Here is a 15,907-nt window from a genome sequence, read left to right as displayed (position 1 = left end):
ATCAAGATGAGGAAATTAACAAAGAACTTGATTCAGCACAACAATAAAACAAAACTTAATACTAGTAAAACTTTTTTACTGACTGTTAGTAATTTTTATTTTTAAAAATGAAGTTTAAACTATTTTCTAAGTTCATAGACTTGCACTTTTCTAACCAAAAACATAGTGGCGTGAGTCAATGTTTAGGGTTAAAAAAAATATTAAATATGTATAAAAATAGTTTGGTAATATTTCGATTTTTACTGAACATTTTTTAACTTGAAACAAACTTTTAAGAGAATTCTTATTTTTCTGCATACTCAAATGCAGAAAGTTAACGTCTGTAAAATTTTGATGTCCCAGAGGCCCCCACTCATACGTCTGATGTTTCCGCTGAGAAAGTTGTTAGTATCGAGCTAGGTGGCACATTGTTGAGACACTGGACTTACAGTCCATAGGGCGTGAGTTCTAATCCTGCTTATCAAATTTCAGCGTTCTCTCGAAATCGCTACCGACAAATGCTGGTATGATACCTTTTCATAGACCAGTCGTCCCGCACCTCTGGGTTTGTTACACTCGCAGTCTCTTTCCGAACTTTGAACTCTCGGGACTCCCTCATGCGTGCTACTTGCTGGAAACAGCGCGGCAGGTGGTGAGATGGTAGGATGGGGGCCCTCGATGCTGCTCCTGTCGGGAGAGTTACGCTTCTGTGTTGTTCCTGATGTTCAGTGGAGTGTAATATTTGGGCCAATCAATTTACTTATCACATAACACCAAACAATGAAAATGGTTTATTGAAGTGAAACTTCTAATGCGACTTCCAACAAGGTTGCGTTAAACGTTTAACGCTACCATGGAGGAAGCACATGCGCGTGGTATTCTTGCTATGCAGCGAAGTAAACAGTGTGAGCGTCGTGAAAACCAAGGGGGAACTACCATTGATGCAGTTTTTGCAAGAAATATTGAAAAAATAGAACTCAATATTTTTTATCTTACTTTAGTTATCATAATCCCATTGTAAATGTTATAGATTTGGATATTTCGCCACTCGAAAATTATAATTAAAAGATGTGATCAATTATGAATTGTAAGCAATGTTAATAAAGTTTGTCTTAAAGAAACAATATGATTTCACTAAAAATCAATTTCTACCCCTTCCTATTTTCATTTCCACATTACGAAGTTTCACTTCTTCCGCGCGGAGGGACTCCACGCACTGTTTTTTTTATATATGATGTTAATTTGAATATGTAAAGTATATCTTTTGACATGTATTTCTTTAATTACTACAGGTTGTGTGAATCACATCCTTATCACAATGTTATTTTTGAACATACACAACATAACTTTATTAAGCTCTCATCATTTGTGGCACAATATTTGATATTGCCAAAAAACATTTTCAATGTCATATGAATCTTAACTCACAATTGTGTATTTTAAGATGTCAGGTTTAAAATAAAAAGAATCCTCAAGTCGTTCTCCTGGCCTGTGTGAGAGTTACCTAGGTTCATATGCCCCTAGGGAGCAAAAGAAATGGTGAGTAGAACCATCTTTTTGTGTGCAATCGTCTGTAATCACCTCGCTGTCCACAAGACTTTAGGCATAAATAAAATTTAAAAATATAAAAAACTAGCTGCCCGACCCGGCTTCGCACGGTTGTATTAATGGGGGGGGGGGGGGGTAATGTGACCAAATCTCTTATTTACAGTTATAATAAATGAAATAAAATGAAAAATAATTAATTTTGACAAAAACTTAATACAATGCTTTGTAATGTACCGAAGAAAACACGAATAGCACCGATGGTTTCCCGACTCTCAAGCACGCAACGTTGTCATGGAGACGAAGTACCCACTGTTTCCCAGACTTAAACGCCAATCAACATTGATAATCAGTTTATTATTAATTATAAATTATTAAGACCATTAATCAAAATAAAAACCATCCTATCTCTCAAGTTGGAAAAAATTACACATAAATGCCAGTTTTCATCAAAATCGGTTGACTTGGTGAAGAGTTTACTGGAAACAAACACCAGGACACTGGATTTATATATATATTAAGATGTAAGTGCATTTATCAAACTTATGCTGTTTGAATCTCTGTTGAATTTAGAGTGTAGATATATATTTAAGATTCAAGCACTGAATTATGCATTAATTGTGGTCATGTGTTTGAACCCTGATACTTTCTTCTGTCAAACCATCAGTTTTGTGTTAAACTTTATTTGGGTACATTTCTCTTTGTGTTCAACACCTCAAGAATTCCACAATGCTGTGTTTGTTTGTGAGTGTCTTTTGTGTATATAAAGAAAAGGTTTTTGTTAGTCTGCCGTATGATTTGTTTCTACATTTTGGCAATAGAAAATACCAATTTGTATTTACGTATGTATAGTTCTAGTGGATGTTTTGTACTGAATTTTGAAATCACTGAAAATTACTGGCACAATATCTCTTAAAAGCACTAATAAAATTTAACAATCTTAATAACCTCTCTTTTAACTAGACACAGAACCCAAGAAAATTAAACCACTTGTGAGGTCAAAGGTAACATTAACAAAAAAAGGAAAAAAGAAATTGACAACTTTCTGGAATTGTTAAATTCAAAACAATTTACTTCAAAAAATATTTTCCATTTGTTACAGGAATTAAATTTTTTTTTTCTTTGACATGATTTACTTTAGTAATGGTATGTATTGCATGTATATGTATGCCATCATGTCATATATATATTTTTTTAAATTTTGATGGTGATCAGTAGTCATACTTTATCTTGCTAAAGAATCAAAAAAGCGCTGAACACACATTCATCACTCCAGGCAAATACTGGGATGATTTCTTACAATAGTCTGCCATATTCTTCACAATATCTCTGACTTGCGATGTGTGCTTCAGACTTAAATAATCTGGCTGTTTGTGAAATTTTTTTATTTAAAGAATACAGTGTAGAGATATAATTGATTTTATTTTATATTTTTCTAACTTTACATAAATTATTCCCTTGGACCTAAACTATTTCGAAAATACATACCTACTTTTCTTTTGCAAGCAAATATATTATGCTGTGTTTTGAGATAGAAACTCTATATAAAAAAAACAATCATAGTAATGTGTAGGAATGGTGGTTGTTAAAGAGTGCAGTCTGGTGTTATTGAGGCAGGGTGATAAGTGTGACGCTCGCTGGTGCTTCTAGTGTGGTATCATCGCCTTTAAGCACAAGTCTGTATATTAGCGTGCAGTCTTTATGTCGTGCATGGAGCAAAAATTGGTACCGGGTGTTTAATGTCTAAACATGATTTGAAAAACACACATTTAAACAATTTTCACTCATTTAAAATTACATTTTTAAAACCAAATGCGGAAACAAAACTGCTGTTCCTTCCTCAGCGTATTCTCAGTTCCACAGTTACTCAGTTCCCGAAACCTCGCTTGTTTCTGTTTTTAGAAACCCATTGTGTTTGTTTCGTCTTTTCATTTTGTCGTGTTTTTGTCTCGTTTCAACTGTTGTGCTGATTTTTTTTTTGTGTTCAATATTTTTGTGCTGTCATCATTTGTAAGAGTTTTTTCGTTCTGTTAGACCATTTTTCTTTTTTTTCTTTTTTTTTTGTTTGTTGACCATATTCCTGTTATGGAATATTATGTGGTGTTTATATCCTGTTGATAACACCAATTTTTTGCTTAATTTGGGTTTTTGTCTTTTGGGTTTTTTGTAGTTTTCTTCTACAGACATACATGTGCTTAGCAATGGCGTATGTCCAAAAGCTTACATCAAGTCGTATTCTTAAATGCTTTTTTTAAACAGACCCCCACTCGAATATCCTGAGCAGTTTTCAAACCGCGTGTTTTTCCTGAAGCTCTGCTCACACTGTGCGAGGGCCGGGGTAGGCGGGGCCTCAAGAGTGTATTTTAAATAAAAATCAAATTTAGATGACTCTGGCCACAGTGGTCTTAGTTTTTACACATAATGTCGTGTTCACAGTTACGTGACCACCATCGCTGCACTGGCCCACTTCGTTCCGGAGCTCATCAACTTCCTTGAGACGGACGTGCAGACCTTGCCTTCGAAGACTGACGATGAGTACGTGTCGTATGTAACTTCATTTATTTAATTATTTATTGCCTTATTTCAAGTGGTGAAGTTAAGGCGTATCGCCTTGTCTTACACTTAACCACATACATATTTACTAAGTAGGTACATGCAAAGTAAACCTGATAAATATTATAGCCTAGAGTCCTAGACATACCAAAAATTGTCACAAATACGTTTAAATAAAAACTGAATTAACATATCAGTACAAATATGAAAATAACAAAAAAAATGAGCATATAAGATACACATGAGCTGCCTAAAGTATAATATATTATAGGAATATTATAAAAAGGCATTTTTTTAAATCTATCTAATGCTAAAGTTATAAAGATTTAAATGTATTTAATAAGCTAAACATTTATGTAAAAACTAATGTAGACACAAACAATTTAAATATACACACCAATAGATATCTTACAATATATCATACATATACACGAACATTCACACATATTCACTTTAGTGTAGTGCGTCATCAGTCTGTCAGCTGTTTAAGAAATTCATCCGTTCACTTGCATTTGTTTTGCATGCATTTATGACACACTTTTTTTACTCACAAAGTATGGTAGGAATCCACAACCTCTTGTGAAAGAAATTAAAAGCTCACACTTAATTGTCACAGGTTTTATAAACCTTCAAACAGTGGATATGAGCCACTCAATTAAGTTAACAACGGTTACTGTCTTTGAATGAGAGTTTAAAATGTGCAAGAGGATAAGATTTATACCTACCATGATGTTCACGTTTGTAACTGTATTTTGGATATCCGGAAAGTATAGCATATTTAATTGACTAGTTTTTAATTTATTTACCAATATTAAATCTTTTAATTATGTTATAAAAATTAAATTGTCTCTTTGCAAATTAACCAGTATTTAATGAAGTCCACAATTCACACTGAATTTTTTATGGTCATCAGTAGGTATATTTTATTTTGTTAAAGAATCAAGTAAAGCGCTGAACACACATTCATCACTCCAGGCAAATACTGGGATGATTTCTTACAATAATCTGCCATATTCTTCACAATATCTCTGACTTGCGATGTGTGCTTCCGGCTCTAATGACCTGAGCTTGGCTCAGCAGTGGCTCTTCCTACTGCTCCACTCTCACCGCACACCTCGGTTCAAGCACACTGCCTGAAACTACTCTCTCGTCTGCTGCACGTACTGACGTGGACCGGGGCTACGCCCTCCCCTTCCATCTTCTCCTGGTTCGTCTGCCCTGCAAGAGTGTGCCACACAACCCTAACATAATTACCATTTAAATAATTAATTGACATTCTTTATCTTTTCTTTTACTGTTCCCTACAGTGTTTATGTTAACAGGCTAGACATAAGGACTGAGCAGCGCCATGTGCGGCAGATTTCAGAACCACCCGATGCGGGTAAACTATTTTTTGAACTTAAGTAGAAATTAGTGACGTTGTTATTTACTGTTAATTCAGGGAAAATATGTTTAAATTTGTGTTAAGAGCTGTAAGGGCTTTGCTTTGCTAGATAGTTCCTCCACGTCATTGTCCGTTGCCTAACGGTAAATCTGAATCTTCCTGCGGCCATGACACCTCGACCACAGGCCAGTCCGTCTCGATCGCCACCCGGAGCAGGACGCAGCGACCACGTGTGATTCCTTCCCGTCCTCCGGCGTGTGGGGACACCTGGAAGCCACTCTGGCTTCAGGAGCGTGCCCGCCGTAGAGAGCGGGTGGTTAGGCCAGCTTTGAGTAGTCGCACTTGGGCGACATCACGGCCCTCAGAGGGGATAGCCGGGTCCATGTGCCCTTAAACCACGTGGTGGCGCACATGTTTAGTCGATGCTCACACGCCGCGCGACTCTTTCAACCCCAGTGCGATAGCAATACAAACCGGAAACTTCGGTTCCTGATGCACCAGTCTTCAAAAAAGAAGCTCGTCGCTTGTCGTCCACTTTCGCTCACCGAGGGTGGTGTCACTCGAACGCCACTCTCCGCAGGCCAGAGCCTACGTCTCGAACACCCGCTAAGTCCCGACCCGGAAAGTTCCCTGACTCAACACTCGAATGTGTGGCTGTGATTCTAAAACACAACACAACTGTTGTCTCCTCTCCGACAGGCTGAAGCTGAAGTCTGCGGAGATCGCGAAGCAAGACTACGGCATGCAGACGGAGCTCCACCCTGTGCCGTCCAACATCGACCCGAGCTATTCCTGGAACGTGTGGGACCTGAAGAGACAGGCCGTTCATCTGGTAGGTGCTCCCTTCCATCACCAGCTTCACAGGCACCCAGGCTAGTCCGAGTGTGTAAACGCATTTACGAAAATGTAAAAAAAAACACTACTCAGATATCAATGGCGTGAATACCTGACTTTGTTGGCTAAATACAGCACACTAGGTAGCGTAAATGTATTTATGAAAAAGTAAAATATTCTCAAATATCTACGGCTTTCCCGAATGTAAACTTTCTTGTCTAATCATATCACCCTAGGTAACGAAAACATATTTATGAAAAAGTAATAACAACGCAGATATCTAAAGGCTTGCTCAGAACCTGAACTCCTGACTTTGTTGTCTAAATGCAGCACCTTAGGCACCTTGACTTTGGAGATAGCAAATTTTCTGTAAGTGGTTTGGATTATCACAGTGAATCACTAGTTAACAAACCTGCCACTTTACTGCATGGACAGTTACTTGTGCACAAAATGAGAAAATAAGTTAGTTCTCTGGTTCCTCAGCTGCTTTGTTTGACAAATTGTAAAGGTTTGAGGCTCATGAGTTCAAGTGATCAGACTATCGATGATTCACAGCCAACCTCCGACTCACAACTTGTGTGTGCTCTAGTTTTCAGGGGTCCACTGTATTTATGAATGTCTTCTTGTCATAAACCAGTCGTTATCTATAACACATCACATCCTTAATTTTCAATGTTAAGTTCAAAGGACTTTTTCCAATACACAATTTCTACCACTAGCACTATTCTTGTTTTGGTTTGCACTGATGCTGGGTTTAGGCCATAGAGCACAAATGTTTTAGACACAAATTTGTAATACTTCAGAAAAATTATGTTCCTGTAAGTTTATGAAACATTATTGAAAAAAAAAATTCTTAATGTTTGTAGTATGCTGTAAAGGGAAATTTCAATTGATAATTTGTGGCAAAATTCATTTTCTTGTTGTATTTCATTAAAAGTGTAATATAATTTTTACTTCTGAGGAGACAGAACCGAATGTTGCCAGCTTATTTTCAAATTCCTTTATCAACAACCTTTTTTAACAACGTATTATTATCATTTTACTTTATTTGAGCATAGCACATGATTTAGTGGAATGCTTGAAATTAATAGTGATGGGCTGCTACAGTTAGTTGCTCATGTGAATTAATTCCCATTTAGTACTGAATTAGTGTTTTCAGAATGACTACAGCCGTAATGATGCTGTCAATAGACTCTATTTTTTTTTTGTCCTAGAAAAATCTGAAAATCTTGAAATTAAAAAATTTAAAACTTTATATAATATGATTGCGTACAAACTTAAATTTTTATTGTAAATAAGCCATATGATTAACAAGTGGTCAAGTAGTACCACACTACCAGCAGCGGGTGCCATTTACTCTTTACAAAAAACAAAGAGTGAGAAAACACTATGTAACATGATTTTCTATGATTCTTTGATCTTAGGTGTTCCTAAAGTATTTTTTTTTGCTCTGATTCCAGATCTACAATCCATTTTTTCCCTATCACATACAGTTTTTTTGCAAATTGAAACTCATTTTTTATTTAAACGTAAATGTTACAAAGGTAATTTTCATTGCGAAGGGAAATTTTATTTAGGTAAGAGGGAATGGTTAGCAACACTTGTTACACTCAGGTGACTTTAGGAGGGAAACAGTAATTCCTTGTGTACATGCTGTAGTGTGAGGTTATGTTTGAGAAATGAGTTCCCGTAAGTGTTTAAATAACCCAAATGTGAACTTTTATATTTATGGTAGTTATGTAACTGCTAAGCAAAGACAAGACGTAAACACTTTTGTGAGAAATGTCTATTATTCTTACTTCGGCAGTAAAGCTTGGTGATCAAAACAAAAACTAGCACCGCACAAGGTATGTCGTACATGTGTCGAGGGACTGAGAATGTGAAAAAATGGTGCGAAAAATCAATGCCCGTTGCCATTCCAATGGTTTTGGGGGTACCACAAAATCTTAATGACTGTTATTTATGTTTGGTTAACGTTCAAGGTCATAACACAAAAACTACATTCCTTCGGCAATGCGACCAGTTAAACATTGTGAATCTCTTCCTATCCCAGTTCTGCCTCCCGTTCTCGAAAATGTGCTACAGGAGAGCAGTTCAGAAAATGAATGTGATAATGCTGATGATTACAAGTCTGAAGAAAATTCTGCCCCAAAATCACTCACTCAAAATGAACTTAACAATTTAACTCGTGAATTAAATCTGACAAAGGATGCTGATGAATTGCTTGGATCAAGATTGAAAGCAAATAACTCCCACTGCCTGGAGTTTCGCTCTCTTGGTATAGGACTCGAGAGAAGGAATTAATAAAAAAATTTCAAGAAGAAGACGCTCTGGTTTATTGTTGTGATATTGAGGGTTTTTTTAATTTATTTAACGGCACTTACAATCCAAGTTAGTGGAGGTTATTTATAGACTCGTCCAAAAGTAGACTCAAAGGTGTAATTTTACATAATGGGAATTTCTTTCGTTCATTACCCATTGTGCATTCAGTGCATCTCAAGGAAAAATATGAAAATCTCAAAGTTCTGCTAATATGTGTGAACTATGAAAAAACATTCTTGGACAATTTGCAGTGATTTAAAAAAAAATTGTATGCTACTTGGTCTACAATCTGGCTACACCAAAATGCCATGTTTTATTTGTGAATGGGACAGCAGAGCCAATGACAAACATTGGAAGCAGACAGACTGGCCCAAAAGAAGAACCCTACAACCCGGTTCACAGAACATAATAAATGTACCACTTGTTCAACAAAGCAGTGTACTATTACCTCCTCTTCACATTAAACTCAGATTAATGAAGCAGTTTACTAAAGCACTTCCAAACGAAGGTGACTGCTTCCAGTATTTGGTAACAAAATTTCTGAAAACATCTTATGAGAATCTGAAAGAAGGTGTCTTTGTGGGACCGCAGATCAGAAAATTAATGAAAGACAGGAATTTCGAAAATACAATGAATCCTGGGTGTCTTTTAAAGAAGTTGTGGCCAACCTTTTTAGTTAGCAAAAATACATCCAGAGTACAAAAGAATGGTTAAAGAAATGTTGGAGGAATTCATGAAATTAGGAAGTAACATGAGTGTGAAGAAACTAGCGCGCCATTGGTGGGACTCTTACCGGGATCCCTCGGTGACAACGGAACATGGTCCAGTACAGTGTGTTCAGAGACGCACGTGCGACCGACCTATCTCCTCGCAAGCTGTGACGAGGGGGGACGAGGGGGGAACGGCCACTGGGAGAGGCCTGGCTCGAGTTCCGGCAGGTTGAAGCCCGGATGACACTGCGGGTGTCCGCAGGCTACTGCTCCATCCTCAGATCTGGGCACCTCATCCACCGCAGTGAGGCATTCAGCCCCAACTTGCCTATCTCATGAGCCTTGCACGAGACAGTGATACGTCATGAGACTGATGACAACCAGCAGGAGGGTGTGCAGAATTTCATTTTTGGGAGGGGTGTGGGGAGGAGATAGAACCATTTCGCATGCTGTTTGCTTTCATAATTTTTTTCTATTTACGGAGGAGAATCATAGATTTTTTTTTTTTTTTTATGATTACGGAGGGCTGGACCGAGTCCCAGCATGCACTCTGAGGTTCTTCAACGCCCCTCTCCTTCCCACTCACGTACACGTACACACAAGGCACTCTAAATACCTATACACAACCTCTGCCATGTGATGGTTAGTGCAGACATCTTCCACACGCCAAAAACCATAAAACAAACAAGTAAAGTCGGTTTACGGACGATAATTTTATGTGATAACGTCATATGAAAACATTGATGAAAAATTGCATACTTTTTAATTTTCAAATATTATTTACAGTTTTTTGCAAATTTAATTTAAATAATTTGTTTCAATACAATCAGGAACAATTAGTTAAAAAGCCCGCCTTCAACCTGTTTGATATTACAGAAGATTTTGTGGCACGGTGGTTGGCCGGTTCTTGCACGCTCGGCTCGGACGGAATTTGACAATGAGTCCTGCTTTTCCGTGCGTGCAGCCGGCGTTCATCGATTTGTAAGACGTTTATCACGTTAAAAATCACACAAAGGCCATAAGGTACAAAAAGTTACTAATGAACTTTGAAATAAAATAGTTAAGCAATTTTGAAAGTAAGGAAAAACACATTACTTGCATAGTTGCATAGCTCAATGTACCAGCACCGAGTGTATACCCAAGGGGTCCTGATGCGACGTAAAACCCTGGAAGTCAGAAGGAAAGAATGGGTGCAGCAGGTGCCATCAAGTGAAGCGTGTGGTCGTTCCTCGTGCTCCGTGTCCAGGCCGACATCTGCAACTCGCGGACGCGCAGCACGCAGACGCTGGCGACGCGCGGCCGCCTGAGCATCGGCTGCCAGGCGCGGCCGCCGCGCGACGCCTGCAGCCAGACGAGGCGAGAGAGCTGCACCTCCATGCCGCAGCCGCGCAGCTTCATCTTCGGGCTGCGCGGCCGCCGGGAGAACATCCAGCACGTCGTCTCCATCACGCAGCACCTGCACGGCTGACACCGGTCGTAGTTGTCCCGTGAACCTCGGTCTGAAGTCGCTAGAATAAAAAATATATATATCCAGTATCCACACATACTTATCACTAGGGACACCTGTACTTCGCGAATACATTTAGTGTCAAGGTATTTCACAAAATACTGTAGCTTTCCTCCTGTGGTTATTGGCCGAGGTCGGTGGTAGGTGTCGTCCCGCTCCTGATGGGGCTGATGAGAATGTGGTCACCTTTACTGCTGCACCCTCACAATTTGCCATATGACTTAGAAAAAAGCTACAGTGTTTTGTGAGAAATACCTTGACGTGAAATGAAATCGCGAAATACAGGTGTCCCTACTTATCACTTACTAAGAGGAGAGGAGACGTGGTGTTGTTTTAATGCTATCAACCTATTTGTTTCCGATAGCGATGGAAATTTTTAAATTACAAGTAATTGTGCTACCAATAGCAATTATTATATAATACTTACCACTTTTATTTGTTACACTATAGAAAAATTAATTTATAACTTGTGATGTACTTGTGAAAGAAAGAAAGTTAGCATGTATGGTAGAGTTCTTTTTATTTTAATTTTATAAAAATTAATTACTAAGGATTTTTTAACACAATAATCCTAATTACATAAATTTGGATGATGATGATAATTACAATGATAATTAACTGATTTAAAGCAGCAGAGACTGTGTTTTAAAGACTACAAAAATGGTTATTTTTTGTGTTTTTTCTCAGTTTTCAATGTGTCTTAAAAAAGAGAATATATTATTTATATCGAGTTACTTATAATTTGTAATATTAATTGTTATGTAGATATTCCACTGATTCTTGGTGGAAGACAGAATAAAATTTATTGGCTTCAGTGAATCTAGCAAAACTCTCAATCTTGGACACTTCTCTTGGACACTTTACCCGGACTGTCCGGGTAAATCAAACACATGATGCGTCAAGCCTAAGAGTGGGTGTGGATGTTCCTCGTTGAACTCTCATTGGCCAGCCAGTTACCTGTGTTTTGTTTATTCCGTCGCCACAAGTCCCCAACTCATCTTGCCTCTTCTCTTATTTGTTCAGATCTCTGTTCTTTGGATAGGAAGGCAGACTATCTTTGATCTCACTGAACTAAGCTTCACTCAGTTTGGATCAGTATCCAGATTATGATTGAACTGCGTTTTCTGTGCTGAAAACTTTGGCTAATCAACATAACAAAAACACATCTATCATAATAAATAATGTATTTTTATCTGAATACAAATTAGGAGCATCCACAACATGCAACTGAGTCGTATTATAATAACATATGGCCACACATTGGGAGGTACAGCTACTACAATACTGCAATCCACCAAAATAATACAAGAAACTTTGTTTATTTGTCAAAGAATACATATATATCACTATCATCTGTATGAAAAATTTTAATAAAAAAAGTGGGGTTGTCTGTAAAGTCGGTTTACGGACGATAATTTTACGTGGTAACGTCATAAAGAAAACATTCATGAAAAATTGCATACTTTTTAATTTTCAATTATTATTTACAGTTTTTGCACATTTAATTTAAATAATTTGTTTAAATATAATCACGAACAATTAGTTAAAAAGCTGGCCTTAACCTGTTTGATATTATAGAAGATTTTCTCGCACGGTGGTTGGCCAATCTTGCACGCTTGGCTCAGGCGGAACGTGACAATGAGTCATGCTTTTCGTGCGTGCAGCCTGTGTTCATCGATTTATAATACGTTATCACGTCAATAATAAAATTTTGCCTTTATGTAGTACTTATTGACTGTAATACAAAATCCATTTCCTTAAGGGTATTGTAGTGGATATTATCTTCAACTTACATGGACAATGCCTTCAACTGAAAATGTTAACTTAAACTGACCTCATATTTTCATGTGTACAATTTTATTTTTACCTTGGTGAACATGGATCGTATACCTCGAAATTCATCTGCCATGTAATAGGAATCGCGTGAGATGAGCGCTGATTATATATAATCTATTTGCAACATACAACACGCTGGCTGGTTGACGTTATACCAATAGACTTTACCAACTCCATAGATATTTCATACACTACTAACCATTTGATGTAACACCACTTATGTCTATCCTGTTTCAAAGGCTGTCCACTCATTTTAAGATAAGTCATGGTAGTGGCTTTTTCTATTGGAAGAGAAAAAAACTGAGTGATTGGTTCTACCAGAAATTTGCATTACGCTTGGAATTATTTGATAATGGAGCCTTATTGTCTTGAAAACTTTCTCTATTCCTTTTTGTCTTCATGCGGGCTGCACTTTTAGTAGGCCTGCCCATGAAGCTAAGTTAGCGACAGTTCAATTGTTATAGTTACTTAACTAAACACTACATTACTTACCTACCTATATTCACACTAAAAATGTAAAAATAAACAAACATTTAAAAAAATGTAACCAACTTCAAAAAAAAATTTTCTACACTAAAAAAAAATATAAAAAATACAGATTTAATTCCAACAACACACGTAATAATTTTTTATTTAATATTTGTCATATTTCGTTTAGTACACAGTATTATAATTACTTATTAATCAATCTCTCTACATTTGTGATTTATTTATACAATTACAATGTGACAATACTTGTCCAAACTTATTACCTATAATTTTAATATAATATTATTATTGGTATGTGTATGTGTTACCTACTAATTCATTTGAATTCGGTGCCAATCCCAAAACCAAATTAAAATTTAAAAATATAAACAGCTTAAATTTATACCGAAATATACCTCTAATGAAATACATAAACAAATAATTTATTATTTATTAAAGATTAATCTACATAAAAAAAAACTAAAAATCTATGTGAAACAGACTAAAACTTTACTATAGATATAAACAGCTCAAATTAATACCAGAATAAATATCTAATGAAATACCAACATTTTTTGTTATTGATTAAAGATATCCTATAAATAGCTATGTGAAAGAGTCATATTATGAAAATCTTTCAACTACGTTATAATGCATCAAAAATTCAGTCATTCGAGACGACCGTCAATGATGTCTGCCCGCTCGTGTCTGTCCGCTCAAGTTGGTTTGCTTACGATGAAACCGCCACACACGCGGAGAGACTTGCAGGCTCAGAGTCCTCGGTTAGAACCGGGTGAGGTCAATCGATTAAATAATTATCCCCCTGTGGTGGCAGCTTGCAGACTGACCCCCACCACTTTTACAAATGCATATATGAACTTGCATCCCCGCTTCTCCTTTCCCAAATTACTTTTTTGCTTACAGTTCTCACCCCCTGTACACACACAGCAGTTTCCCGGCCAGTACCAGTCGGACAGGGAGGATATGAGTTGGAACCTCTCACGCAGAACACACGCTAGCCTCCGGAAGCGAGTTCGTCGCCGGTTCAACCGTGTGACGACATTGTCGGGACTGCGGCCGGTATAGTCATGAACATTGTCCTCCAAACCGTGTTATCCACCAGCTCAGTCCTAAACGAAATGTTCCCGGAGCCTGCAGACGTGTGCATCACCAGCTGGATATCAGCTGACATATCGCTCTGTGAGGCGACGGTACCCAGACAAGCTTCGATACCACCATGGTTCAAAATGTTGATGTTACGATGGCAGTTGCAGTCGGGTGATGGACCGCGGTCAGTTTGACAGCCAGGATCTGTAAACTGCAGTACTGGAACAGTAGGTGCAGCCATGCACCGCTGGAACCTCTGGAGCCTTCGGCTTCGTGACCACCTGGATCTCCGCTGCCGTCGAGGTCACTGCCATCCACGAAGGTCTCCATTAGAGCTTCACTGCGAGGTGGTCAGCCATGTCGATAAAAGTCTTCATCGGGGGTTGCTGGAGGGCCTAGGCCTACAGCTCACAAAATTTGATTATAAATTTTTTTTATAAATTGTAGAATTTTTTTCATTAAAATCGTATAATAAATGTAGATTTTCAAGATTGCGGCCGTAACGGAAATGCAACGGTGATGTCATAATCCGAGATGGCGGTCATGGCATCCTAATTCCTAGAAACAGCTTATCGGAGGCTGTAGACATGTGTGGTAGAGGGGCTGAGGCGGTGACTATGCTGGGTTGGTGGCCCTAGCATCTGCAATTCCCTCCCAGTCAACAACAGGGAATAATCCCTAACAGTTCTGTATTATTAAAAAGCTCTGGAATGATTTTTAAACTGAACTGGAAGATACTCCCACACTACCCTTCAAGGGCACATACTGGGAGGGGAACGTTGAGAAATGCCGGCCGCAAGTTCGGAATCCTATCTGTCGACATGGACGCTTAAGCCTTTTTTTAAGGATTTTGTGTTCTAAGGCAAAAAAGTATTTTTAGGTTTCTCGAAATCCCAATTTTCGAATTTAAAAATTGTTGGGGTTTTTTGATGGGTTTTTTTTCCTTCAAAAAACTGAAATTTTGGCGAATTTTGAAGGTCAAAGGTCAATGTCATTCTAGATGGCCGCCGTGATGTCAGAATCCAAGATGGCGGCCGGCACCTCAGCGCCTCACCCAGAACCCGGTGCCCGGAGGAACTATTATATATACCTACTACTGTCAACGTATGGAGCGACAGTTTCCCCGGGGATTCACCATGGCTCACGGAGTTCCGTGTTCTCGAGTTGTTCGTGTTGCAAATGAAACTCGCAGAGCGAATTTAAAGTATATAATTCTTTAAAATAATGCCGAGCGTGATCAATACAAGCAAATTGCTGCGAGAGAAATTCATACGGATGAATCAAGTGGAGTCCCTAATCTTATTGATAATTCCGATACTTCCACAGGTGGCAGCACTGTGTTCACACATTTGAAACCAGCGATTTCAGTCACAAGCCCTATTCCCTCAATATGCTGGTTTCGTACGTGATATAAACATAATCACATCATTCAACAAACAAAACATGATTATATATTATAATTTTAATATTCTATTTTCTTTGGAGTGAGTACAAAACCCTTATAATAAAATATCAGAAATACACACAGCATATAAAATTAGCTAAATCATATTTGTTACGACCCTCATGTAGCCGAAAATACAGTAAGAAGTTGACTATGTGTTTATCTCATATAAAGGAAATTAAGAAAGTTACATATTATTACCAAGAGTAAAATCACAT

The 15,907-nt window shown here is 37.8% G+C and overlaps 1 protein-coding gene across 2 annotated transcripts in view; it reads left to right on the top strand.

The window, feature by feature from the left end:
• Nucleotides 1–12,554, top strand: part of LOC134539585 (cilia- and flagella-associated protein 206) — a 50,807-nt gene extending 38,253 nt beyond the window's left edge. For both annotated transcript variants that reach the window (XM_063381751.1, XM_063381750.1), the window contains exons 11-13: nucleotides 3,961–4,059; nucleotides 6,161–6,293; nucleotides 10,574–12,554. In XM_063381751.1, coding sequence (XP_063237821.1) covers nucleotides 3,961–4,059; nucleotides 6,161–6,293; nucleotides 10,574–10,795 — 454 coding nt within the window. In that variant the 3' untranslated portion in view covers nucleotides 10,796–12,554. The remainder of the gene's footprint in view (nucleotides 1–3,960; nucleotides 4,060–6,160; nucleotides 6,294–10,573) is intronic.
• The last annotated feature ends 3,353 nt before the right edge of the window (nucleotides 12,555–15,907 follow it).

This window comes from Bacillus rossius, chromosome 15, assembly GCF_032445375.1.
Source record: "Bacillus rossius redtenbacheri isolate Brsri chromosome 15, Brsri_v3, whole genome shotgun sequence".
NCBI classification, from domain to species: domain Eukaryota; kingdom Metazoa; phylum Arthropoda; class Insecta; order Phasmatodea; family Bacillidae; genus Bacillus; species Bacillus rossius.
This window is presented reverse-complemented; position numbering and strand designations above follow the sequence as displayed.